The 27,381-nt window shown below is 43.3% G+C and overlaps 1 protein-coding gene across 1 annotated transcript in view; it reads left to right on the top strand.

Moving 5' to 3' along the window:
- The window catches only part of DNAJC22 (DnaJ heat shock protein family (Hsp40) member C22), a 112,076-nt gene extending 85,309 nt beyond the window's left edge, over positions 1-26,767 (top strand). The window contains exon 3 of the mRNA XM_069653807.1: positions 20,535-26,767. Within this exon, the coding sequence (XP_069509908.1) occupies positions 20,535-20,714 (180 nt within the window). The 3' untranslated portion in view covers positions 20,715-26,767. The remainder of the gene's footprint in view (positions 1-20,534) is intronic.
- The last annotated feature ends 614 nt before the right edge of the window (positions 26,768-27,381 follow it).

The raw sequence follows: 27,381 nt of genomic DNA, 5'->3' as shown, positions 1-27,381 counted from the left end.
TACTCTAAAAATGTGATAATGAGAGAGGTGCTTACCACTTGAGGCTTGCTTTACAATAGTGGTGATACACGCGTCTGATTAGTAGAGGAATACCTGCAAATATTTATATTAATATTACGAATGTGGTCACATTTTCTCACAATATCCATATTCACACCATATTTCTAGTCAACAAAGTTAAATTTACTATTGCAAAGATAACTTGCTAGAGTTCGAATGGGGTATCTCAAAAAAGTTATCGACTGTTCAATGTAATATCTGGACGTAGAAAGTAAGAATTAGTTCTCAGTTTCCTGAACTTGAGGGTAAACCTCTGCATGGCAAATGAATAACAAAGGCACAAGGGAGAGGCAAAACAACACAACCGTATATAAGTGATTACGCAAACGTCTAAATTGTAATTTTTAGAACATTCAATGCCAGTATCTCACTAGCACTTGAATGACCGATGTTAGTCATTGTCTACTCAGTAACACTTGTATGTTCTATGTCTTCAAACGCAGTGAAGCCGGGAAGCATATTCCCAGTCGCTCAGGTCAATGACTAGATTTACATGCTGACTCTGTTAACAAATCAAAAATCATAGAGACAGTTGTAAAATGATGTTTCAGTTAGAATATTCAGGTAGCTATATTTTATCTCATGTAAAGGAAACACTCATTATGCATGAGTGGCTGATGTATTGACAAGGCGCTTACCTTTATTGAAGCAAACTTTGGCTCAACAGAGTTTATTTCCTTCAACGTCTGCATCGGCCCCAAACAGGGAGATACGCTAAACACTGGGGTAAATACTAGCAATACCTAGATTATATGATGGGCTCGTAAGTTCTATTTCCGGTGTAGCTAACTCAGTGGCCATCTTGAAGTGATCGCCTAAAGACAGTTACACATACTAAGCTTTACACTCAAATATATGTAAGTCATAGTTACTATTGCGACATTACTCGATACATTTCGTATGGGTTTCATACATTATTATGGATGTGAAATCACTAAGAAGCTTCTTCCAAAAAGACAACTTTACATTATTATATAGACACCAAGTACATGATCATGTGTTGTACTCATAGTGTGTGGAAGTGATAAATCCAGAACACACATCTGACAAGGAGCTAATGGAACGTGAAGGGCTCTCGACAGTTAACGTTACTAAGTAATAGTCAAGATCTATTATATATTCATTCTTCAAAGCGATCAAAGAACAGATGTCCAAATAGGCTGACTGACAGCAGCCTCTGATGAAATCAAAATATGCTCCATTTCGAGTACAGTATGAACAGTATTGTTCTGAATAGATTGGTGGTTCTCAGTGTAATTGGCATTGAAACGTCAGCTGAAATTAGCTGTTAAAAATAAAGGACGACAATGAAAAAAGCCTTCAGAGTAAATACTCTGCATTTGTGGTGTAAGGTTAATATGGCACACTACCCACAGATATAAAAGTGCCTGGCCAGAGAAATATATTTCATTACATAAACAGAACCTACATAAACAGAATTAGATGGAATAGTCTGATGTGAATATATTCATAACATCTTCTGTAGTAGAATATATATAGGCTGTGATTAAACTCAGCCAATCAATATTCTCATTAAGTCCAGTCTCAACACTATTGGGCAGAAATATAATGTGTTGTTCCTCTCATACAATCGGTTTTTGTCATATGCTGGGGAACCACTGAAAGGGATTTTTAATAGTATAATCCACTTCAGTGATGCACTGGTGTGCTCCATTTCCAGAAAGTGCCCTAGAATAGGAGCATTAATTACTGCTTTTCTCATGCAACTTTCATGTTAGGTAATGTGTGATTTGATTTGTATTTCTGTCCTGCCCACATATAACTTTCCACACGGACATATACCACCATACTTGTAGTACAGTTGATAAGTAGTTATTGAACCCATATTTATTTGAGACCTATATGTACTTCTGTCGATCTGTTCGTTTGAGCACAGCAGCTACATTGGCCACAGGGAGCTTGGCCTGTGGATTTTGGTAGTCCCCATGTCTCGGTAATGCTGAGCTGTTTCTCACTAGGTAGATATATGTTATTCCTGGTCACTAGATCTTTCAGATTTTTACCTCTTTTAAATGCATGTAGAGGATGATTTAATTGTGCCTTACCACCTTCCAAGATGTACCACTTCCTCTTGATGATGCTATTAACTGTTACACAGGTAATTGAAGGTGTGACAAAAACGATATTATCATACCGAGACATGGGGACTACCAAAAACCACAAGCTGGATTCCAAGATGGCGGACGGCGGGATCAGACTTGTTTGAACAGCTCCGTCCTGAGCTACTGGCCCTTGCAACGTGCATCCATTACTGGATAGGATTACACCAGAATAATTCTGAGTCCAAATAACCAGACAAACCCAAGAAGATGGCAAGTTGCTGTTTTATTAGCAATGATCTAAAACAGGGTGAAACAACGAACATCAATGGACGTACGCTCATTCAAAGCGATTTCCACATGAAAAACAATGATATACTGGGACTCATTACGACCCTGGCGGTAGGGGCTAACGGCGCCGGTAGAGCTGCCGGAGCCGTTAACCCCCTATCGCCTCATTACGAGGTCCGCTTGCGCGACCCGCTAAAGACGCCTGGTTTTACCAGACTTCCTTAGCGGGTCCCGCGAGCGTTCCAGCATGCTAACTGCAACCGTCATTAACAGGCCCGTTGTTATCATGCTCCCCATTCCCATTGAGCCCTATGAGCCCTATGAAGGCTCAATGGGAATGGGGATGTACCAGGTCCGGGTTCCCTGAATGGGGAAATACCGGGCCCTCCAAGGTCAGAATGGCCCGGTATTTCCCCATTCAGGGAACCCGGACCTGGTACCCGATATGGAGGTCATTAACGGGCCTGTTGTTAGCATGCTCCCCATTCCCATGAGCCCTATACTTGAGGGCTCAAATGGGAATGGGGATGTACCGGGTCCCCTGAATGGGGAAATACCAGGCCCTCCAAGGTCATAATGGCCCGGTATTTCTCCATTCAGGGAACCCGGACCTGTTACCCGGTATGGAGGTAACCATGCCGCTAAGAGCGGCATGGCTACCTCCATACTTGTAATGCGGCCCACTGCCTTTGTGCGTCAGAATGATGTCATGCTACATGGCAATAGTGAAAAACCTATCAAGGGTTGCGATTGGTTAAGGGACAGATCTAGATATACAATCACATAGGAGCTAGGTTTCTTATTGGCTATCAGATATCAGGTGGACAACTCATAACTATCTCTTCATACGTGTCATTTAAGAAAAATCTGTTACACAGTGTTTCATTGGTTTCTCAAGCTATAAGGTCCTTCGTTATATAGACTAATGATTGGTTTGGCACGCTTGTGCCATGTCCCAAACATTTAGTTCAATTAGCAGCACATAAGCCAAGACCCAGGTGCGAGTAGATAGGACATGAAGCTGCCCTACCACCCAATTAACCCAACATCTCTCATCACCCCTGCCTTCTGCCATGAAATTCTCTTTGTACTTGGCCTTGCGCAGTATTCTTGTCCTCGGAATGCAACAGGAATGAGGGCAATCACTATTGTGTCTGGAACACCAAGTTCAAGCCCTATTTTCAGCCTCGACAAGAGATCACGATTATGTTCAATCTGCAAGCTTTTAAATGTTTTAATGAATTAAGACTTGGCATCTTCTGCGTTCTTTCTTGCACCTTAGCGTGAGAGGATTCATACTCCACACACATGTTCCTCTTCAGCGAAGATAGCTGACCTCTACTTCTCAGTTCTTGACTTCTGGCCATATAGCCTCCAAACGCAGCTCCAACAACCTGCTATTCTACTGCGACACAGCCTTTCATTTTCCCTTCATGATTCTTTAGTTTACTTATTTCATGATACCAATGTTCAGTTTCTGTAAAATGGCCGCTCCGCCTGAATTCTATTCACTACTTGTAGCTAGCCTATATGATGACTTGATCTATCTTGCGTTTCAAAGTATGTACATTCATCATACTTCTGATTTCTGCAGCACTTTTTATCATGTAATCTTCTTCTTTTACACGTTTAAGATTCTCTTGATTCTTACTTCGTCATTTCCCCTGTAGGATTTATACATTGGGGGTCATTACGAGTTGGGCGGTAAGGGTTAACAGTCACTGGTAATGATGCCGGTGAAGGGACCTTGGAACTAATAACGGGCCCGCAATTTGCGGGCCCGTTATTACCACCTTCGCCATTCCCATTGAGCCCCCTAGGGGTTCAATGGGAATGGGGAATGGTTAACTGAATGGGGACCGCATAGGTCGGAAAGTCCCGGTAAATCCCCATTCACTCAGACCGGACCCGGACCCGGGTTCGCCATGGCTACCTCCAAACTCGTAATGATCCCCATTGTCTTCATTCAGTATTTCAGGACTTTGTGCACACTTTCTTATGATGTCATCAGTCCATTTTCCTAGCTCTTTCTCATATTCCTTCAGCAATCTCCTCCTGCGGGTCTGTCATCAACTCGAGGGTACATTCAATATGGTTGTCTTAATGGATACCTTCTTCCAAATACTTGCTGCAGTATTGGTACAATAGCTGGTGTTAGACATGGCACAGTCTAATGTCTCCAATACAGGGAAAATAGGTGGGTAGGATCTTCTGCAGATGTGTATGTCTGCTCCTCTACAGTCCCTACTGGGCTGCATTGTAAGCTAGACAGGGCAACGTGTGCCTTACAAAAGGCAGGGGTGCACAGAGCAAGTGCGTCCCCATCCCCACTCCCATGAACGGAACGCAGATGGGGGCATGATGGCGAGAGAAAATGAGTGCCTCCTCAGGCAGCTGACACCCACATGCACAGTGGATCAAGCACTGTTGGAGTTGGAAGGATCCGATAAGAAAAGCAGATGGCGTGTCCAGCGACGGTCGCACCCCCCAGTTTTCCGGCCCAAGGTGAGCACTGACGTTAGTCATTTGGAGGGTGTGGATGCCCCTTGGCCCAGTCAGGGAAGGAGTCTCTGCACGGCAATAAGGAGTGGGGGAAGTGCCCAGGAGCCAGTGTGCAGTAAGGTGAAGGCACAGGGACTCTGGTGATCTGTGAAGGACGCAGGGGCTGGTCGTACCGTCAAGTGGTGACGAAGGGGAGACTTGCTGGGTGCGCCCCTGAGGGTGTACTGTTACTTAACAAAGGAGAAGGTGTTCCGATGGTGTGAAGGGGGGAGAGGTGGAGAATTATCGGGCCCAGAGGCCTCTATGGTGGGACAAGAGAGCTTACTTCCGGTGCACGGACAAGTCAACTGGTTAGCGTGCTTTTGAAGGCTCTGAAAGACAAACACACCTCTCCCCATATAAAAAAGCTGGCACGTGGGCCTGGCGCAGGTGCTCCAGGAGGAAGGGGGCAGAAGTGAATGATCTGGGGGCTTGGTCAGGGAATAACATTAAGAAGGACCACCCAATAGCTGCATTTTGGAGACCCATTTTGGATATTGACTGTTAAGGAACACAGGTGTGCGTATATTCATATTAGCCCATCCTGAGAACTATTGGTCGGCTGGGCTCAAAGAACAAGGGACAAGCAGTAAAAACCGTGAAGGGAAGAACAACACTCTCCCCATGACCATAAATAAGGGCAGGACTGCGTCGGCAGGACAGAAACCTCCTCTGAGGAGCCAGGAAAGTAGCATTCAAAAATTGTGGAGTCTGGCAACACCACCTCAGGTGCCAGGAAGCAAAATGGAACAGGACGAACAGCAACTGCCCGAGTTGGGAGCTGGTACCATGGCTATGAGCAAAGAGGATTCTCAAATATGCTTTAAGGAATTCCAGGAACAGTTTATGGCAACATTCCAGTCCCAATTTACTCAATTGAAGGCAGAAATGAAACAATCGCTACAGGATCTGAGGACTGATGTAATAAAGTTAGAAGAGAGGATCGACACTTCGGAGAGAGCATGGCAAGACGTAGGGGAAGACTCTAAAAACAACGATGAGGTGCAGGAACATCTTTCTTGAATCTCACATAACTTGGACCTTCAATGTGAGGATCTAGAAAATCGTTCTTGAAGGTCCAACATACGAATTAAACATTTGCCTGAGACCGTTGAAGATAAGGATTTCAAAACCACCGTGCAGCACCTATTTGCGCGTCTCCTTTCAGGGGAAGATAATGGGTCAGTACCTATTGACCGTATACATAGAGTCATCCCACGAAGAGCAGAACCGGGTGCGAGACCAAGGGATGTGCTAACGGCTATGACCTCCTACACCCAAAAAGAACAAATATTTCGGGAGGCTCGCAAGTCAGGCTCGGTGAGTGTCAACAGTTTGGAAGTGCAGCTATATCAAGATTTGGCCTTGTCCACTCTGTAGAAAAGGAGGGCAATGGGTCCGGTGACATGATTTCTGGCACAAAGGCAAATTAAATATAAATGGACATTCCCTTTGGACTGCTCTTTACATGGGAAGGTGGACAATATCAGATCACAACCTATGAAGAAGGGCAACATATCGTACATTTGCAGGATGAGGAGTGTGTCGAACAAGACTGCAATAAGAAATCGGAAAGACCGCAGAGCCATGGAAATGCAAAAAGGTTGCAAGTAAAGGCAATGGAAAATAAGAGATTGATTGGAAGGACATGATGCTTTTGAGCTTTACTCCCTGTGAAAGGGGGATGTGGTCAAGGAATCCAAGAAGGGAATTTGTACCCTGGCAAAGACTCTAATGCAGTGGAGGAAGAGACGGCACACGTTACAAGTAAGACTGAGGCAAAGGGGGGCCACAAACAGAGATACAGGTTGTTTGAATCCTAGAGTGGGGTTTAGAATTCCCCATGATTTATCTCTGGAATTAACAGGGGCCAATTGCTTCAGGCACTTCGTCTGGGAGATCCTAGGCACTTTGATCCCCCTCAGGGAAAGGGGTTGGGTTAGGGTGGGTGGAGTTTATCAGTTAAGAATGTTTGTTGAGCTGTTAGGGTTGGAAGGATTGGGGGGTTGGAGTGGGAGGGAACTGCCAGAGGGGGAGAGAACAGATGCTACCAAAAAGTTGAATCATGGGGCGTTACAGGAGAGGCCCAGTTCTGAAAACAATTAAAGTTTTGTAATATAACATTAGAGGCATGAACTCCCCAGTCAAGAAAAAGAAACTAGAGGGATATTTAAGAGGGGTGAAACCAGATATTTTGATGTATCAGGAAACTCATATAGAGAAAACAGATAAAGGGAATCTTAGGATCAAGGGCTACTCCCAACTGTACCAAGCAAAGGCAATAGACAGGACGGCAGGAGTACTTATCGCTATGAATGAAAAATTGAAGGCACAGGTCCAAGATGTCATGCAAGATCCAGGAGGCAGTTGCTTTTTCTTAATATTACTTTAGGGCCTTACATATATACATTAGCAACGATATATGCACCCGATACGGGGCAGGATGTTTTTTTGGGAGCCATTATTACTACTTGAGGGCTTTGCCAAGGGAGATGTAATTTTGGCAGGGCATTTTAATATGGCTTGGTTCCCCCAGACCGACAGGAGAACACAGGCCAAACCTGGCACCATCGAAAGCGCTTAAGCAAAAAATAACTACACTGGCTCTTCATGATATTTGGCGTAAAATGAAGGGACAGGCAACAGGTTACACATATTACACCCAGGTACATTCCTCCCTATCCAGAATAGGCTACATATGGGTTTCCATTCGCTTAGTGGGAAGGGTGGAGGGAATAGAAATGGGAACTATTTCTCTCTCTGAGCATACCCCTTTGATAATGCAGATAGAAATAGGGAACACGTTGAGTGGCCTTTGGAACTGAAAGTTTCCATTAGATATTTTGCATGACCCGGTCTTGGCAGACTCTATAAAAGATAAAATTGATACATAATTTGTGAATGATGAGACCCCAGACTTGGCCCCAGAACTTGTTTGGGACGCCTTTAAAGCGGTATTGAGGGGTCACATAATAGTAATGAAAGCTGCGAGGTACAAACAAAGACATTAATGGGAGGTACAACTTGAAATCAAATTAAAGGAAATACAGGAAAATCTGGCAAAAGGCCCCAACAGAAAGCTGCAAAGGCCGTTGAAACATGCCCAAGGGCAGTTGGAGATAGTTTGCATGAAAAAAGCAGAAAAAGCCTCAATATTTACAAAGCAGTATTATTATGTGAAAGCTAACAAAGCTGATAGGCTACTGGCTAGACAACTGAAAGATACAATTACGTCCCGAACAATTTTGAAGCTACACAATCAAGGTGAGGGGTACATGCAAGCTACTGAGGATATCCTGGGGATAGTCTAGGGGTTTTACAAAAACCTATATGCTTCTGACAATCCGAGGGGTGACAGGCAAGAGGCATATTTGAATAAAATTCAACTGCCACGAATTACAATGGAGGAAAGGGATTGATTAGAACAGGAAATTCAGGTGACGGAGGTGATAAAGGCAATTCAATTGCTATCTCGAAACAAAGCTCTGGGCCCGAATGGGTGCCCTGCCAATTTTTGTACGAAATTTTAAAACACGATAGCTCCGTGACCTACACGGCTTTTTAATTCCTTTAGGTTGACTGGAAAGAACAGGAACTCGATGAATGATGCCAATATGGTAGTGTTTCTGAATGCAGGCTTATAAATATAGACACCAAAATATACACCAAAATACTAGCAGATCGAATTAAGGAACACCAAAATACTGGCGGATCGAATTACGGAATTATTGCCGAAGTTGATAGGTTCGGATCAATCAGGATTTATATTACTGAAACAAACTCATGATAATCTACATTGGGTATGTCACCTTCTGGAAAAAAGGGCTATAAAACAGAAGCCGGTGCTGCCAGTCTCATTGGACGCAGAAAAAGCGTTTGATAGAGTAGAATGGTCTATGTTATTTCGAACGATGGAATGCATGGGGTTTGGGAAGGGGTTTCTTTAAATGGTACAGGCCAATTACCAATCTACCAAGATTTGTTTGATGATAAATGGAGCCCTTTCTACAATGAGCAGGGACACAAAACAAGGATGCCCTCTTGTCCCCATTATTGTATGCAATCTACCTTGAGACCTTGTTGGCGAGACTCTGCGATACAGATCAGGTGAGAGGCATCGATATGGCCAGGGAAGAACCCATAGCAATGGCATTCGCCAATGATATGCTGATAGCATTGGCTGACCCAGAAACATCAATACCGAAACTGATGATAGAATTGGACGATTTTGGGGCGGTTTCGGGGCTAAAGATTAATAGGGCAAAATGGGAGATGCTGAATTTAACGGTCAGTCCCGAAGTCCTGGATCGATGGCGTACCCCCACTCAGTTGAAATTGGCAAAGAATGGAATCACATACTTGGGGGTGGTAATTACAAAAATGATAGACCAGCTGTATGGAGCAAACTATCCTCAACTACTTGCTAAAGTGAAGGCTGACCTGCAGAGATGGAACCCCCTCTGGATATCTTGGCTGGGGAGGATGACGTTAATAAAAGTGGTGATCTTACCTAGAATTTTATATTACTTTCAAGTGCTCCCGATACATGTACCAAAAGCCTTCTTTAGCTCCCTCACCAAACTTCAACTATCAATTTCCTTTCCTCTCCTGCTGCCCCTTCTCTCCCTCTTTCGGCTTCCTTGCCTCTCTCCTTCCTCATCTGCCCTGGCTCAGGCTCCTTAGATATGGCAAAATAAGCCTTCCAGAATAGCTATGAGTACCCTGACGACCTCAAGACACAGGGGTGGAATAGCGCTCCCCCATTTTCATAGATACTGTGAAGCTGCACAATTGTGCATGATAAATGAATGGTACAGGGGTGAGGGCCATAAGGTATGGGTTTGGCAGGATAGAACAGTAGTGGGCACACCTTTGTCAGGGCTTTTTTGACTGGGCGGAATCATAGACCGCCTAATGTTCGGATCAGTAAAATAATGGGTCTGGTGGCAGATGTATGTCCACGAGCCGTCCCCTTTTCTCCCTTTATTTTACAATCCAGAGTTTCCTCCAGGAATGGAACCGGGAGCCTTTAAAAAATGGAAGGAAGTGGGATGTTTGAAAATACAGGATATGTTTCAGGGTCAACGAAAAGTTTCTGCTATAACCAATTGAGACATTGACTATCTAATTCAGGAATTAAAGCAGCAGACACACAACAATTGACACCCTTTGAGGTGGATATTATGACTCACACTGGCTCAAGAAAATTAGTATCAACACCATATACATTGTTGGATGGTAGCACAACTCTAGTTCAATGGAAATAGATGAAAAAATGGGATACCACAATTGATAACACAGTATCTAGGGAGCATTTGGAATACCTGTGGGGCATTATACCGAAATTAACTTGTTCCATCCAAATAAGGGAAATGTGGTACAGAATAATGTTCCAATGGCATTATACTCCCGTGCTGCTTCATACCATGCATCTGACTGTATCCGTTTTTTCTTGGAAGGGGTGCAATATTAAGAGGGAATGGCACATATTTGGTGGGCCTGCCTGTCGTAAAGCCGTTTTGGGAGGAGGAACAGGCACAAATGAGTGATGTTCAAGGAGCTTATGTTCAGCTTATTAAATAAGAGGGTATGGCTGGTTAGTCTGTGGGATCCGACAGCCAAAACACACTAAAAAAAACAGAAACGCAGCTTTATGATGCTTCTTATTGCCGCTTGGCTAACAGTGGCACAAAAATGGAAACAAAAGCAGGTGCCAAAAAATCACGACTGGCTGCAGAAGGTGTGGGTGGAACTTTGTTTCTTTGTAATGGGCAACCTATATGATCCAGGGGGACTTTGCTGCCTTTCAACATTACTGGTAGGATGTATTATTGTATCTCCAAAAAGACTATATGCATCAATGGTACCCTCACAGAATAAAGTTACTGGACATAGTGTGAAGGATTGAAGGGCTATGATTGCAACATTTGTTAAAGGACTGCTCCTCTGGCAGGTGGGAGTGGGGTATTGTTCTTACTTGCTTTTGCAAAATTAATAAAAAATAAATATTTTTTTTTAAAACAACCACAGGCCATGCTCCCTGTGGTCAATGTAGCTGCTCTGCTCAAACAATCAGATTGACAGAAGTACATAGAGGCCTTGAAAAAACGTGGGTTCAAAAGCGACTTACCAACTGTAATACACGTATGGTGGTATATGCCATCTGGTGTCCATGTGTAAAGTTATATGTGGGCAAGACAAAAAGAAAAATCAAAACACGCATTACCGAACATAAACGTTGCATCAGAAAAGCAGTAATCAGTGCTCCTCTTGTAGGACACTTTCTGGCAATGGAGCAAACCAGTAATTCACTGAAGTGGCCTATTCTATTAAAAATCACTTTCAGCGGTTCCCAAGCATATGACAAAAAAAAGTGTATGAGAGGGAACAACGTGTTATATTTCTGACAAATAGTGTTGAGACTGGACTTAATGAAAACATTGAATGGCTGAGAGTTTAATCACAGCCTATGTATATTTTACTACAGAAGATGTTATGAATACATTTACATCAGACTATTCCATCTAGCTCTAACTGTTTATGCAATGAAATATATTTATCTGGCCAGGCCCCTTTTTTATCTGTGGCTAGTGTGCCATATTAATCTTACCCTATAAATCCAGCGTATTTACTCTAAAGGATTTTCTCATTGTCGTCCTTATTTTTAACAACTAATTTCAACAGACGTTTCAACGACAATTACATAGAGAACCACAGAGCTATTAAGAACCATACTGTTCATACCGTACTCGATATGAAGAATATTTTCCTTTCCTCAGAGGCTGCTATCAGAGCCAGCCTATTGGGACATCCGTTCTTTGATCGCCTTGAAGAACAAATATATAATAGATCTGTACTATTGCTTAGAAACGCTAACTATCAAGAGTCATTCACATTGCATTAGTATCGTTTTGCCCCTTGTCAGATTTGTATTCTGGATTTATCACTTCCACACGCGATGAGCACAACACATGATCATGTACTTGGCATCTATATAATAATGTATAGAGTTACCTTTTGGGAAGAAGCTTCTTAGTAATTTCACATCCATGATAATGTATGAAACCTATCCGAACTTTATCCAGTAACGTCACAATAGTAATTGCGCCTTACATATATTTTAGTGTAAAGCTTAGCATGAGTAATTGTCTTTAGGCAATCACTTCAAGATGGCCACTGAGTTAGCTACACCGGAAAAAGAACTTACAAACCCATCATGTGATCTAGGTATTGCTAGTATTTACCCCTGTCTTTAGCGTAGCTTCCTGTTTAGAGTCGATCCAAATGCAGAAGAAAATAAATGCTGTTGAGGGAAACATTGTTTCGATAAAGGTAAGCATCTTGTCAATACATCAGCCGCTCATGCATTATGAGCGTTTCCTTTAAGTGAGATAAGATATAGCTACCTGAACATTCTAACGGACACGTAATTTTACAACTGCCTCTATGTTTTTGATTTGTTAACAGAGTCAGCATGTAAATCTAGTCATTTGCCTGAGCGAGTGGGAATAAGCTTCCCGGCTTCTCTACGTTCAAAGACATAGAACATACAAGTGTTAGTGAGTAGACAATGACTGTAACATTGGTCATCCCAGTGCTAGTGAAATACTGGGATTGAATGTTTTAAAAACAACAATTTAGATGTCTGCATACTCACTAATATACTGTTGTGTTGTTTTGCCCCTTCCTTCTGCCTTTGTTATTCATTTGCCATGCAGAGGTTTACCCTCAAGTTCAGGAAACTGAGAACTAATTCTTACTTTCTACGTCCGGATATTACATTGACCAGTCGATGATAACTTTTTTGAGATACCCCATTCGAACTCTAGTAAGTTATCTTAGAAATACTCAATTTAACTTAGTTGACTTGAAAGATGGGGTCAATATGTATATTGCGAGCAAATGTACCCACATTAGTAATATTAATGTAAATATTTGCAGGTATTACTAATCAGACGCGTGTATCACCACTATTGTAAAGCAAGCCTCAAGTGGTAAGCACCTCTCTCATTATCACATTTTTAGAGTAGTGTGATGTTATTGAACATTTTGATATATAGAACAGCACTAATAGTTGCTGTTGCAGCACTATCATTTAGGAGGCTACCTTTACCGGAAGCAAAAGACTCCATCTCAACAGTGTGTTACTAAGAACCTGCTGATCCCCCGAAAGAGCCTTTTATGAAAACTATCCTAATACCAAGAAATGTGTCACCTGAAGAAGTTCTACCAATAGTATAATTTTACACGGAAGAACAAAACATGTTGGGCACAATCGTACTATATCTATAGGACAGACATAATAATTAGACAGTTATTGTCAGAGAGAACTACAATTGAGTAGTTTTGCGGTATATAGAAAACCTCACAAGCTAGACGCGATATTTCCACCAATACATGTCTCTAATTAATTTGGTTATTGTGTGTAGGATAGCAGATATTTTTTGAGCAACTGCTCTTGTTTTATTTTCATTTAACTTTTTGCTGAATGATAGTGTTTGAATATGTGAAATCATATTGCACATGTCACTTTTATGGGTTGCACTAGTCACTTTACGCATTGAAGACAACTGCTACAATTTGATTAAAATGTCTATTTTATGAGTTTTGAATAGAATACTTTCATACAATATTTCGATAGAACTTTGTTCTCTCTTGAGGATCATTATAACCATTATATTACACATGATTATGGATATGTACACTACTTCCTTTGTATGTTAGGTAAGAGATGTAAGCCACACACATAGTGCAGAGCAGTCTGGGTCTTCTTTTTAGTTTAGTTTATATATTCCAGGTCGACCCACTCTACCTTTACCTCCCTGGTGTCTCTTCTTAGTTACTTATGCCACGCATGTAGAAACATTTAATAGTGGAAGAGAATTATCACAGAAGAGCCAACAGAAAAAATATGAGGACCATTTTAGAGAGCCGGGAGAGACCTTCGCCAAATTCAGGAGCTAACAAGACATAGCTGAAGTAATGGGTGGAGTGTGGTTGAATTGTCAAACAAAATCAGCAGATCCATGATCAAATAACAGAAGCATGGTTAAGAGATCTCTCATCATTTTGCATGCACACTCCATTTCAGTCTAGAGAGGAGATGTGGGCGCTAAATTGGGCTATGTGCTGGAGTGCCTGCCATCACAAGCAACACAAGACATCAGCAGTATCTCCAACATGGTCACTATCATGAGATGTGATCCCCAAAACCGAAGGCAAGAGTAAAGAAGGAAAAGTCAGTGCGATATTGGTGAGAGAGTGGGAGTCCTGGTGAAGCTGTTGAGAATCCAGGAGCAGGCCAAAATGAGCTCAATCCGCTGATTTGGGATTCAGAGCACAAAGGCAGCGGCAAGAACGGGTTGTGCAAGATGTCCAGAGGAAAGGAGAACACAGGACCCTGTAGAAGGGTGAAGAGTGAGAGGTGGAGGGTGAATGCCAGACCCACATAATATGCAGAGCCAAAAGAGGAGCTTCAAGATGAGAGGGAGACAAGAGAGGCGAAACAAGAAGATGTGAACTGATATTGGAGAATGGTTTGTGGATGCCCAGAGCGGCAAGGGAAGACGAGCACAGGGAAGGCCAATGCATGGAGGGGAGGCATCCAAGCCCAAGACCAGTAAAGTAACTGAGAAAGTGAATACAGGCCGGACCGCAAGCCATAGCCTTGAGAAGGACCTACGGGTCAAAACACGTGTCGGCTGACCACATGGGGACATACGAGCCCCGGATGTACCTTAAATAAGGGTGTACCTAAAAACAAATGAACAAACCCTTTTCACAAAAAGGGCTAAAACGCATCAAACTGCGTGGAAAATCAATTTCTTGAAACTAATGAGAGCAAGATATCCAGGTAAACCCCCCCCTTTCTCTATGTATGTATGTATCAATATATATATCTATATATATATCTATATATATATATATATATATGCATGGATTTAAGTGTTTGTATCTGTAAGTGTGTGCGAGAGTGATTGTGTATGACAGGGAGACTGGGGGATTTTTAGAGGTGGGGTAATTAACGCCATGGGTTTCAATAGTAAAGCAAACATGACAAGTGTAATTACTTGGCATAACTGGGCTACATTGGTGGGTCAGTGTGGATATATTTTATCACTGTGGCCTGGCATATTTTAGTGAGCAACAAGAGTAAAGCAAACATGATACGTTTTAACCTGCTTAACCATGTCTCTAACTTTCTTACCTCTACCTAGCAGTCCTGCCTTTCCTCCATCCTCATTCGACTCAATCGCTCTACATCCTTTGGCACTGCAAATCTTCTCTCTCTATTCGAAGCTATTTATTCCCTTGGCTTCAAGAACACTTCACTTGTTTGGGGGACGTCTATCTTTCCAACCATCCCTTCTCTCTACCACCTACTTACTAACAACCATCTATTTGGGCATCCCTCAAGGGCCATTCCTGCATCCACTCCTCTTCACCCTTCACACCCCCTCCCTGGTTAAACTCTCCTCAACATTAGTGTTCCGCTATCATCTCTTTGCTGAGGATACCCAGATATTTATTACTTTCTCTCCTTCACCCTGCCATCTAGGAGTACATTACCAGCTTCCTCTCTGCTGCCTGCCACTTTGTGGCTCTATTCTGCCTGATGTTAAATTCATCTAAGTCTGAAATCATGTACCTTCCATTCTCCAATGCATACAACACTCTCTCTTCAACCATCTCCTTCCCTCGCTACCTGCTCACTTCCTCATACATTGCTCGCAATCTTGGGGTCCTCTTTGAAAGCAAACTTAAACTCTAGCAGTAATCACTGTCAATGCCACCACACTTCTGCCAGCATTAACCTCCTCAACATAAGGTAGGTACATCCTCACCTCACTCACCACTGAGCAGAAAATCTTCTCACATCTGCCCTTGTGCTCAGCAAACTGGACTGCTGCTCAAGCCTACTCATTGAACTTCCCTCTACTCCCTAACCTCCCTAATACAAAAAGTGAACTTTGCCACATGCACACTCTACAACCTACTTAAATCCTCTCCCACCTCAACGCACCGAGATCACGCTGGATGGCTCTTCATGCTAAATCTCTCTTTCTCTCTCCAGCACCTTGCTGACTGCATCTCGACCCACTCTCTTGACACACTGCAATACTTTTCTTAATACAACCTTTCTTTCGTATACGTGTTCCTTTTCCCTTCTTGCCCACCTCCAGTGGCATGCACTCCCCCTGGCCATCAAAGCCATTCCCTCTGTGGAAGGATTGAAGTGCCAGCTCAAGCTTCACCTGTCTGCTGTGGAAGGGGCATCTCTAAGCCCCACCCTATCCTACCTTTGCCAGCCACCCAATCTACCTCACTATCCAATGCCACAAGCTCATATCAAATGTACTGATGTGAATACTGGCCCTAAGCCTTGTATGTCTATTCCATTTATGTTCTGCCCTCTAGTGAATTGTCCACTGTCTATCTTCCCGTGCTCCACCCCTCTGTGCACCACGTGACCTACATGTATGTAAAGGTGCACCCAGGATCATACAATTAGTCAGAATAATACTCAATGATAGAGATCTCAGGTGCACGTCAAACCCCAGCTTTATTCAAAGAATGAATCCAAGCGGGACAACATTCAAGGGTTTCGTTCTCATAGCTCTCACATTTTCAATGATTGCAAGTAAGTTTTGTATCAAATCTAAGTCAGCAATGACGTCACATTACACTATTAGTTAAAAAAACCTAAGGGGAAGTGGGGTTGGTTAATAGCACAAACTACAAACAGGATATTTAATAGTTAGTTATTCTATTGTTAGATATCTATCTGATGGCACTGCCTTGGACCATCCTATTACAGCTACTATTTCTAATACAGTATTATAGGGACAGTTAATTGGTCAGCATTATCTTCAATAGACTGTGTGGCAAGAGGACTACTCAATGGTTGCCATCTAGCTTACCAACTTTGGACATCTTCACAAGGCGTCAAGATATGAGCAGGACATAAGTGGGGGAAGAGATTTCTGCGGTCTGCCGTAATTCCAATTAAAGAATACTCCTAGTCATCCCGAGGCAATGAGGCCTTCCCTATCCTTTATACTTGGCCTTGTGTGCTGTCTGGTGTCTTAGTGCTGAGGGAGTTCTGCAAGTGTCTTATCTACGTTTTGCTCATAATTAATAGCCTGTGTTTCGATATCTGGATCACGTTTTAGGGTACCGTGTTTGAGAATGGATTTCCTTCTATTTATTAAGGTTTAGCTAATTCTAATGTGCACGTTGTGTTCTTTGTAGCCCCTCATGGCGCTAGTTTGTTACTTTCTATAAAGTCTTTTGGATTACAGATCTTGTGCACCTAGACATCAATGGTTGTTTGTGCTCTTATTAAAATTGATTAACTGGGGAGTCTACCGCTTCTCCTCCTGGGAACTGTTTTCTTGTACATGCATCTATCTGTTAATCTATTACTCCCTTCCTAGTGTCTGACCTTGGTTCTGGCCGTGAGCTACTACTGTCTGACCTCTGCACAAGCTCTACACGAGTTTCTCGAATACATGTGTTTTAGTAAATTCAGCATTTTGGGTTTTGAGGCCTTGCTAATTCTGAGACCTGCTGCAGCCTCTGCATTAGGAAAATGGCTGCACTTCTGTTTTACTGTCTCCATATTGGTGACCTATAGCCGCATCTATTCATCCTGTATGTCTGCCATGTGATTGTTTTCCTGCCCGAGTATGCAGCATCTTATCTACCTATAATTCACTGTCCTTTCGGTGTAGTGAGTCCCTTTCTTGGCACACAGGAACCTCCTGTCCTTTTATACTGTGTTGCACTATTTATACCGCAGCTCTGTTCATGCACCACACAAACTCCTTTTAGTCCTTACTTGTATTGCACAATCTTTCTAATTCTTTGTGGCAGATCTCATGCATATTCACTTTGGTTAAGCTTATTGTTTCATGGATCTCAGTTTGACTCATATTGTCAATCACCCCTAGGTCCACGGGGTGCTAAGGCTGTCGCAAATTCTAACGTTTCTCACCCTTGCAGTACTGGAGCGGGGTTGAAGCAGAAGGTATTAATGACATATTCATCTGTGTCATCACATGTATGCCGGCAATCATTGTTAAGTGTAAATTCCCTGTACCCAGGGAGTCCCTCCACAATCTGTAGTGGATCCTACGTAAATCAAGTACATTAGAAATAACCTCCTCATTAATAAAGATATGCAAATGCTGTGGCAATTGGATAATTGAGGGCTCCCTGCTGTCTTCGCTCATTACTTTCCCCTGTACTCACATTAGCACAGCAGATGGACCCACTAAGAGTACACTAAAATCTGATGATAACGAAGCACCCCTTCAGGAATGTGAATAATGTATTGCGCCACAAATGCAATACTTTAGCTCACGTAGGTCTTATGTGTCCTACCACCAAAAACTAATAGGACACAACATGGAGGGGTGAGAAAGAGGCCTATGGGCAGGTAAAATCAAATGGCCATGAAACAAACATCGGAAACTGCACTGGTGTTTGTAGTTAACGCTTTGAGTATACTTAAAACGCATGTGTACGCCAAAAAGAAGTGGTCTCCTTTTGCAGCAAAGCAGTATAACTATGTCCTAATTTAGGTGTGCGGCTATCGAGTGCTGTGCCCAAGCCCCTTCCTTTACTTTATGAGGACCGATAGACACATTCTTTTAAATCTTACTCTCTGGGGTAGGCACTCAAAGAGTTAATGTGTTGTTCTTCTGTAACCAGCTTCTTACTTTGGCTCTATCTTCCTGTCTTGACCTGCCAAATAAGTACTCCCTAGAATATTTGCATTGTGGAGAAAGTTAAGATAGATCAGTGGGTTCATGTCCACCGCAGTTTCTTGTGGATTCAGCCGGTCACATGTTCCAATCCTCATAAAAACAAGCATTGGCAATGCCAACAGTGTAGGCTTTTGTGTGGGCATGGGAAAGGTGCTTGCCAGGAACTGCCATAGTGGTATTAACTGTCCATTGATGGTAGCAGGTGCAAAATGGTGCAGGTACCTGGGCATCTAATAGCAGTGCCTGAAAAAGGCCTAATACTTATCCTCAAGAAAAAAAACTGTTGGCTTTGCTAATGCTTGTTTTAACAGATCTTCAGTGAAGGAAACAAATAGTGCTTATAAATTGAGTGGCTGAAGGCAGACCTGGTAAAGACATTTGTATTACACCAGTAATGGGTTAACAGCGCCAATTCAGTCATTTATTCTCAGGAAACTGCTTTGAAAAAAGTCTGGCAGGCACTTTGAGTGCAAAGTTTGATGGTAAGGCTAAGGTGGCCAACTTTCTAAAACACTTTTGCAGGGCACTTTCCCACAAGGTAGTGATGACATCACAGTGTCCTTCACCTTTCGTCCACCCCATTTGTAATTGAAACAATTTGTAAAGGGCTGTTAATGCTCTTAACACCCATCTTAATTGCAATGCTAATGGAGGTGATGGTCAACTTTTTTAAATGCAAACATGGCCACCACAACCTGGGGAACAAAGCATTAGCAGTGGAATGAAGCTGGGTGTCACAGCATTACTAGCAAGACCAGAGGCGTTGCTAGGGGGGCTGAAGGGTCTATAGCCCCAGGTCTTTTGGTTGTAGCCCTGGATAGAAGCTCCGGGGTTACAACCAAAAAGGCTAGCTTTCCCCCAGTACCGACAGTCCCAAAATGAGTGTAGCCCCAGATTTTTTCCAGACCCAGCAACACCCCTGGAACAGTGGTGGTAGCAGCTCGATCTGCAGGCTTGCAAAGCAGCCTGGGTCGAGACTGTTCAATGAACGGAGTTGGGACTTTGACCTGTCCAGCACGGGACAGAGTCCTCCATAACGGGACAGTCCTGCAAAATACGGGACAGTTGGGCACCCTAGTTAAGGCTTGATTAAAGCAAGCTGAAAGAGTTCTCATGAGGTGGTGTTTTCGGCAGGGAGGGGCAGGAACTAGGTGGCAATGGTCATAAGAATTATCATGACCATGGGCAGTCAATGGGTGGGCAAATAACTAAACAACATATACAATTTCTGTGTACCCCCTAATATGCCATTTCTTCCTATCTGTACTCTAATGCAATAGTTTTGTCTTATAGGTTTTTCACACTCCACCTAATAGTCCAAACTAAATAGTATCCTCCTATCACATTGCAACTTCTGCAGAGATCTGTCCCCAGCCTGCCAACCTGACATACTCAGGCTTTCATGGAGCTGAGTGCGATAAAGAGTACCATTGAGTGTGTTGCTGTGGCTTGACAGTACAGCCTTACAAAGGCTCTTTGATTGGGACTATTAGCACTAATTCAAAATATGACACCATCAACAGACCGGAATATTGTTTCAAGACATTGGGACACAAACGGCGGGCGACGTAGAGCATACCTGCCAACTCTCACGATATATGTGCGAAACTGACGATTTCTCAATTAAAGATATTGCTATTTTTTACTGTCTCCCGTCTAAAATAATTACCACCCCCAATGCAATCCTATGGGAAAAATACATTCTCCAGACTTCTGTGGTGAAATCTCCCTCTGAGGGGCTCCAGAATGTTGTCATGTCTGCGTAGAGTGGAGTCTTGGTGCCTCTAATGTGACTTTTTTCTTTTACTAGGTGTTTGGGCTGGACAGGGCAGCTAACCTGGAGGACATTCAGCGCAGTTACCGGGAGCTGGTGAAGCTGTGGCATCCTGATCACAACCGCCACCGGCTGCAGGAGGCCGAGCAGCGCTTCATTGAGATCCAGGAAGCCTACGAGACTCTATCACGCATGCGCAAAACCAAGCATTCATGAGGTTAAGCAGTATATCACCATGACATCTGCCGCAACGCAAGGTGCAGACACAGTGGGGGTGGGTCCTTTTTTTATTCAACAGACTGTGAGATGCCCACACCAGCCATCACCCTGGTTCCCACGACCCCCTTTACCAGCTGCACAGTGGGCCATGGGTCCTGCATCCGGCACAGCGAGCATGCTCATTTTGGCCTCCCACAGTGAACCACTGTCATCAACATGTGTATCTTGTTTTCTCTATCCTTGTGCGCCTCACTGTGTCGAGTGAGTGAGTGGTTCCTCTGTCATCCCACCCCACACCAGGACCAAACTCCCTTAAAGACGAGCACATACATTCCAAGGGGTGGAGTACCAGTGTGTGATGCAGAACCTGGAAGGCAGCCACACACTGCTCCTCCCAGCCAAAGTCACTGTGTTCTTGAGTTACTAGTGCAGGTTTGGGGCCTCTTCTCTGAAAAAGAGCCGCATCTTCTTACTCCTGAATTACGGTTGGCAACCCGGGCAGAGCCTCCTCCCTGTTGATTTGGTTTAGAGATGAGAGGGAAACTCTCCTCAAAGCAAAGCACTGGGAGCTCCAGAAGTCAGTCCATGGCCTTCTTTGTCATCATAATGCTGCTGTGGATTGGAGAAATCCAGAGGAATTGCTAGAGGGTGGCTGAGGGTTCTGTAGCCCCGGATATTTTGGATTTAGCCAAAGATAGAAGCACAGGGGCTACAACCAAAAGGCTAGCTAGCCCCGAGTCCTGGCGGTCCCGACATTAACGTAGCCCCAGACCCTTTCCAGCCCTAGCAACACCCCTGAATAATTCTAAACTTGCTCCTTGGTCATGTGTACTGCATGACCCCATTTGTCCTGATGTAAGGTTAGTTCTCTTTCCTCAGGGTTAGAAGAAAGACAGCAAACACTTTGGCCATTAGACATCCTTCCAGTGATGTGGGCATTGGGTCTGATCTGTTCATCAGTGCAAATAATAGGTTTGATAAATGGTCAAATATAAATTAAAAAAATAAATCCCTTTTCACAAATTGTTTAAGGCAATTCTTCTGCATATTGCAAATCCACTAAATCTCTATGGTCCCCCACAAGGGATCCAAGAGGATTATATGCATATATTTGATATCTCCTGGGGATAAACCTCTCTGGCATTCTCAAAGGACAGATTTCCTTAGTTCGGTAACGAATGCGCAGAGCAAAAGCGAATGTTGTAACGTTACTGAGGACTAGAGGCAGGGCTTGGTCAAGATGGAAGAAGAGTGGCGAGATCAACATGTACAACTTTGATGACAAGGACGAAAAGAAGCTGGTGAGAGGAGATGGAAAGAACCCAAAGAAGCCGAGTTCACAAGAGATGAGAGAAACATTCTGGGAAGTAGCTAACTGGGGATTAACAAATTACTCTCAAACCACAGAATAACTTGTAAAGGAAGACGCTTGCCGTGAGTACTTTCAGAGTATTTTACACCATCAAGTAGGTCTTGCCGAGAACAATTCCTGTGTTAAAAGAAACCAAGCAGAGAAATTTCATATTGGCCCATGTAAACCTTGTGGAAGCCAAATGGTTGCTACAAACACGAACGACAAACAAAGCTCCCGGAGCCGACGCTACGGCTTGTGATTTCTGTCTGTGCAATGTACATTTTTGGTCCGTGATTGAAATGCAGTTATAAAATGCTGCATTTGAGACAGGGTCCTTTCCGCATACATGGACAACTGCGATCATGGCATGGATCCGAATGTAGGGGAGCAGAAACATACCATCTAATTTTCGTCCTACATCGCTAATTGATTCCGGCTTCAAAATTCTGTGACAAACACTGTGACGAGAGGATCACTATTTGGTAATCATAGATTTAAAAGGTGCTTTTGATTGTGTACATTGAGAATCTCTACAGTGTACATTAGCGTAGGATGGCATGTATCAATCACTCTATGGTAGAGCTAGTGAGATCATTTCATCTATAAAATATGGTAGGTATGATGAATGCGCTAGACCAATGAAGACAACGGTGGGAGTGACGCAAGAATGTCTCCTGCCTCCAACATTGTTGAATCTCCATATAATGACCTTAACAGTTATTTGAAAGAACAGGGGTTGGACATTTGATCATTTGGGAGAGCAGACAACCCCTGTCCTACTGTTTGCAGATGATGCGTGACTTATCGCGTGCACTGATTTGTTGCTTAGGGGTCGACTTAAGGTCACAAGAACGCTTTGGTGATAGGAAAATATAACAGACAAAAGAGGCTTCACTTGAAATTTCAAATTCATGGCCCAGCAATAGAGACACTGCCATACGTTGACTATGCAGGTGTTCGGTTCACCTAAAATCTCTATATAGTGAGATATAAAAACAGATAATTACATTGTTTCAAGCAAAGGCTGTTTCTGTAGCAATTTATGCAGCCAATATGTGGGGTTTTGCTGAACTTGAGAAACATACAGCCCCATTTGAAATGACCTTTTCCTGCAATCCATAAGCTTCCCTGCTGAACAACTAACTTCTCTTTACTTGATTGCAGAATTTGAAATGAAAACATTTGCAAACAAAGCTCATTTCCGCCCATTCAGCAATTGGATTAAGCTTTGGTCTTGTGATGAAAACATTACTACAATTGCTCCCTAGTCAACATGTCACATACCTTAAAAGTGCACACAACAAACTGGTTCAAATAAATAAAAAATCCTCTGTCAGCCATTGCTTTTCCCCATGTATGGTCAAATTCACGGAATATTAAAGGGATACCTCACTTGCAACAGAGATATTGGTCGAAAGTAGAGGAAGGCAACATAATTCAAGTATTTACAATTACTGTTGTGCACTGGCACCTGGAGCGTATCTTCTGCGCAGAATGGAATTACCATAATAAATTATCTCAGACCCAAATAATCGGGCAGACTCAAAGAATATGGCAAAGTTCTATTTTATTTTCAGCTCAGATAAAGTAGGGAAATCTGGTGATCATACAAAATGCAGCTCACTCTGGTCTAATTTGTGATTACACAAAGAGTTTATACTTCAATATATGTAAGCTATGATGCCATCCTACTTGCTTCCGCTTAATCTCAGAGAAATGTGCCCTTCGTTCTTATCCTATCCTGGTAAACTCCCTTTGTACTTTTCAATGATGTCCTGCTGCGTCATCCTTAATCTTAGTAAAACAGATATTCTTTATTCTTTGCACAAAGCTGTTTTTGCAGCGTTTCCCAGTCCTGCAGTCTTGGTTTGTCTCTGAGGTAGTTTCAACACGATCCAACGTCCATCTTTCCATCATGGCCGCTCTATTCACGCAATAGTTTCTTTTGCAGAAAGCCTCTGTATGTCTTATCTACCTTGCATTTCTGCATATGAACATTTGTTGAACTTCATCTCTTTCATCTTTTCAATATAGACAATTTCTTCATCTCTTTACACTTGATTACTTTGAAAATTCAATTGCACCTTCATTCTTTAAGTATCTGCATATTGTTTTCATAGGTCCTCGTGTCTTCCCTTTATGAAGTCACTTTACTCGTGTCAGTTTGCACTTGCAGCTCCTCTATGTCGAGTGGTGTATGTCAACATCCTTCCACCACTTCATTAAGTGGGTACATTCGATACGGCTGTCTGAGTGCATAACGTCTCTCAAATCTTCGATGCTGTATTGGGATGATACTTGGCGTCACACACAGCGCTCTCTTGCTGTTCTTCCAATATGCCAGAGGTCAGGGGGCGGGCACTAGAAAGGGCATCACCTGCTCCTGTACCCTGTGGCAAGCGATTATCCTGTGATCAAACTATTTCCCGGGACAGCAACACTATTTGGGAGCAATGGAACCAGTGGCAATGTTTAATACATGACAAGCTTGACAGGGTTTGCACCAGTAGCTAACCACAATTTACATTGGGCCACAAACTGCAACACTATTGGCCTGCATCCCTGCGCTGAAATGGAATCTGTGATACACTTTTTATTTGTTTTTCCTTTTTTTACAAATTACAGAGAAGATGGTTAATTTACATTTGTCAGATGAAAGAGGCGAAAACTGTAGCCACCTCCTGGGGCTATCCAAGAGTTCATAAGAAACTAGTGTACAATTTGCAGTGGAAACAGTGTGTGCAGTGCACACGAAAGCCAGGGAAGCAAGGGGGAAAAGGGGACTTTGGCTCCCAACCAGTAAACCACAGAAGAGCCCGAGGGTAATGGAAAATGTAGATCTTTGTTGATGGTATAGCAAATTATGATGGCTCTTTCATCAACACATGGGAGAGCTTTAAATATTCTATCAGTAACCGCCCATTTCTATATTGCAATGCACTGATATCTCAATACACTGCCCCAGTTACTGACATGACTTTATGATGACAAATGAATGATCATTATTGAAATTGGTTGGCATGGCATACACCATTGAATGATTAACTTCTGGTCTTTTATACAAGGAAATATTTATTTTCTGCTGTGAGTTTCAAGGCAATCTTTCTTAATACACTTTTAGTTTGACAGATTGATTGATTGGTTAATTGATACCTTTTATTTCTTACCTTTGACCACGGGTATACTCCCACAGGAGACACCTTTGTGGGCATATCCTTGGGAAGATCCTGAGTGAGACAGCAGTGGGCAGTGGCAAGCGGGCATCTAATAGGTACATTCCTGAGATGGGAACGCAGTGGAAGAAGGCCTGCCGGATCTATGGCCATTCCACACATCTTTTTTGCCGAATGACATTTTGCTGAAATTCCTTTTGCAATTTTGCCACTTTCTTACCACAGGAAGTGGGTGTAGAAACCCCGCCATCCCTTCCACCCCACATCACTCCCCCTCCCTATATACCTTGCCCAAAATGATCTATATGTTGGCCACCCAAAAATAGTTGACATTGTGTCATTCAGTAAAAATGGGTAATGCTGGTCTGGTTAGCCATCCTGGGGTCAAATATGCAACAGAAATAGCCAGGAATATGCTCGCTAGCTCAGTGGGCGAATGCACCTATTGTAAGTGATCCGTTTGTACCCAACAGGTTTCAAGTGCAAATGTCGAAGTGAGTCATCGTTCTAAGGTGAATAAAATGAGTTCACCCTTTCGTCGTCCTTCCTAGCGGCTTTGGATACTGACAACATGGGCATCTTGCAACCTGTCCAAACCATAGACTTCCAACGAAGCCCCATACCTGGCCGAACAGTCTGCCAGTTAGCATAAGAATTAGCACCGTGTTTTGGGACAACCCTAACCCCTCCTTTGCAAATAGCATAGTCCAAATTGTACCAAAAGGGACTTCCTTAAACCTTTCCTTTTAGATAATATCCCTTCACCAGAACACCATGGCTAAAATCACCTCCTCTGATTATCTGCAGTCCCATGGCCGCCCAAACACTTCATAGCCCCCTTGATATCTGCCAGTGCCCTGCTGAAGCGCATTACCCATCATTACCCCAAGTCTGCCCTTGTGTCCCTCTGGGATGGCCTACTTGAGAGAGTGGATGAGCCCAACCTGCCAACACTAGTACTCTTAGCTGGCCTTAGACGGCGTGGACCACCGCACACTGCACACGGGTGCTCTGGCACCCGGGCACCCCCGGCAGAATGAAGTCAGGGCTGAGCCCCCCCTCACTCCCCCGAGAGACGCAGTATGGATGGCCCTTTGTTCCATCCATACTGTGTCTCTCTCAGGCGGCCAGGGTGAAAGCTGGGTAAAATTGTGGGACAGATGCAAAGCAAGTCTGTCCCTCAATTTCTAAAAATCTTTTTGGGTTGGATGTATTTTTACATCTGTGCACCCCTCTTCGGAAGAGGGGTGCACAGATGTAGAAGTACACCCAACCCAAAAGGATTTTTAGAAATGGAGGCACAGATGCAAAGCAAGTCTGTCCCTCAATTTCTAAAAATCTTTTTGGGTTGGATGTATTTGTGCGTCTGTGCACCCATCTTGCATTGCATCTGTGGAGGGAGGTGGCAGGGAGAGGGCAAAGGAGACTGTTTGCATGTCTCTGAGTGTGTACGTGGTGAGGGTGAATGCTATGCTATGGGTGGGGAACGGAGGCGTTGAGGGAGGTAACTCCCCTGAAATCTAAAGAAGTTAACAGCGTGGGATAGGGTGGAAGTGTGGGGTGAGGTGGGATCACCTTCTTGGGGGGGGTAGCACGGTGGGGGGCAGTAGAATGTGATAATACGGCCTTTTGAAGACCACACAAATTGGCCGAAATAAATCAGTGTTTTTTGTATTTGTTCTTCAAAATGCACATAGATTTATCACATAGAACCCAGTATGGACCTTGCCATACTGTTGACCTTGTTCCGTGTAATGGCATTCAATGGGACAGTACTTGCAGGGCCTAATGGTGCAGAGCTACTAGAGCTGCCATATTTGAAATGGGGCAATGCTGGTACTCCTCAGCACGCTAAACAGGGCTTCTATAATTGTAATTCTATGCTTTTGTTGAGGGAATGCTAGTTCATCTTAGTGGGGCTGCTATACTTTTGATGGGACAACATCAGCACTTCTCAGTTGAGCTGCTACACTCTTATTGACAAGGCCCCAGCACTTCTCAGCAGATTTATTTCTTTTTATTGGTTATTTATAATGCGGGTAATACCCAGAGGTTTCTAAGCGTGGACCGAGGGATCAAACCTGTGTTGCTCCATGTCGTCTTGCTTCCAAGGCGAGCATATTGCACTGCAGCTATC

The sequence above is a fragment of the Ambystoma mexicanum genome, chromosome 3q (genome assembly GCF_040938575.1).
Source record: "Ambystoma mexicanum isolate Mex_15411 chromosome 3q, UKY_AmexF1_1, whole genome shotgun sequence".
NCBI classification, from domain to species: Eukaryota; Metazoa; Chordata; class Amphibia; order Caudata; family Ambystomatidae; genus Ambystoma; species Ambystoma mexicanum.
Note: the sequence above shows the minus strand (reverse complement) of the source record. Positions and strands in the feature narration are given on the sequence as shown.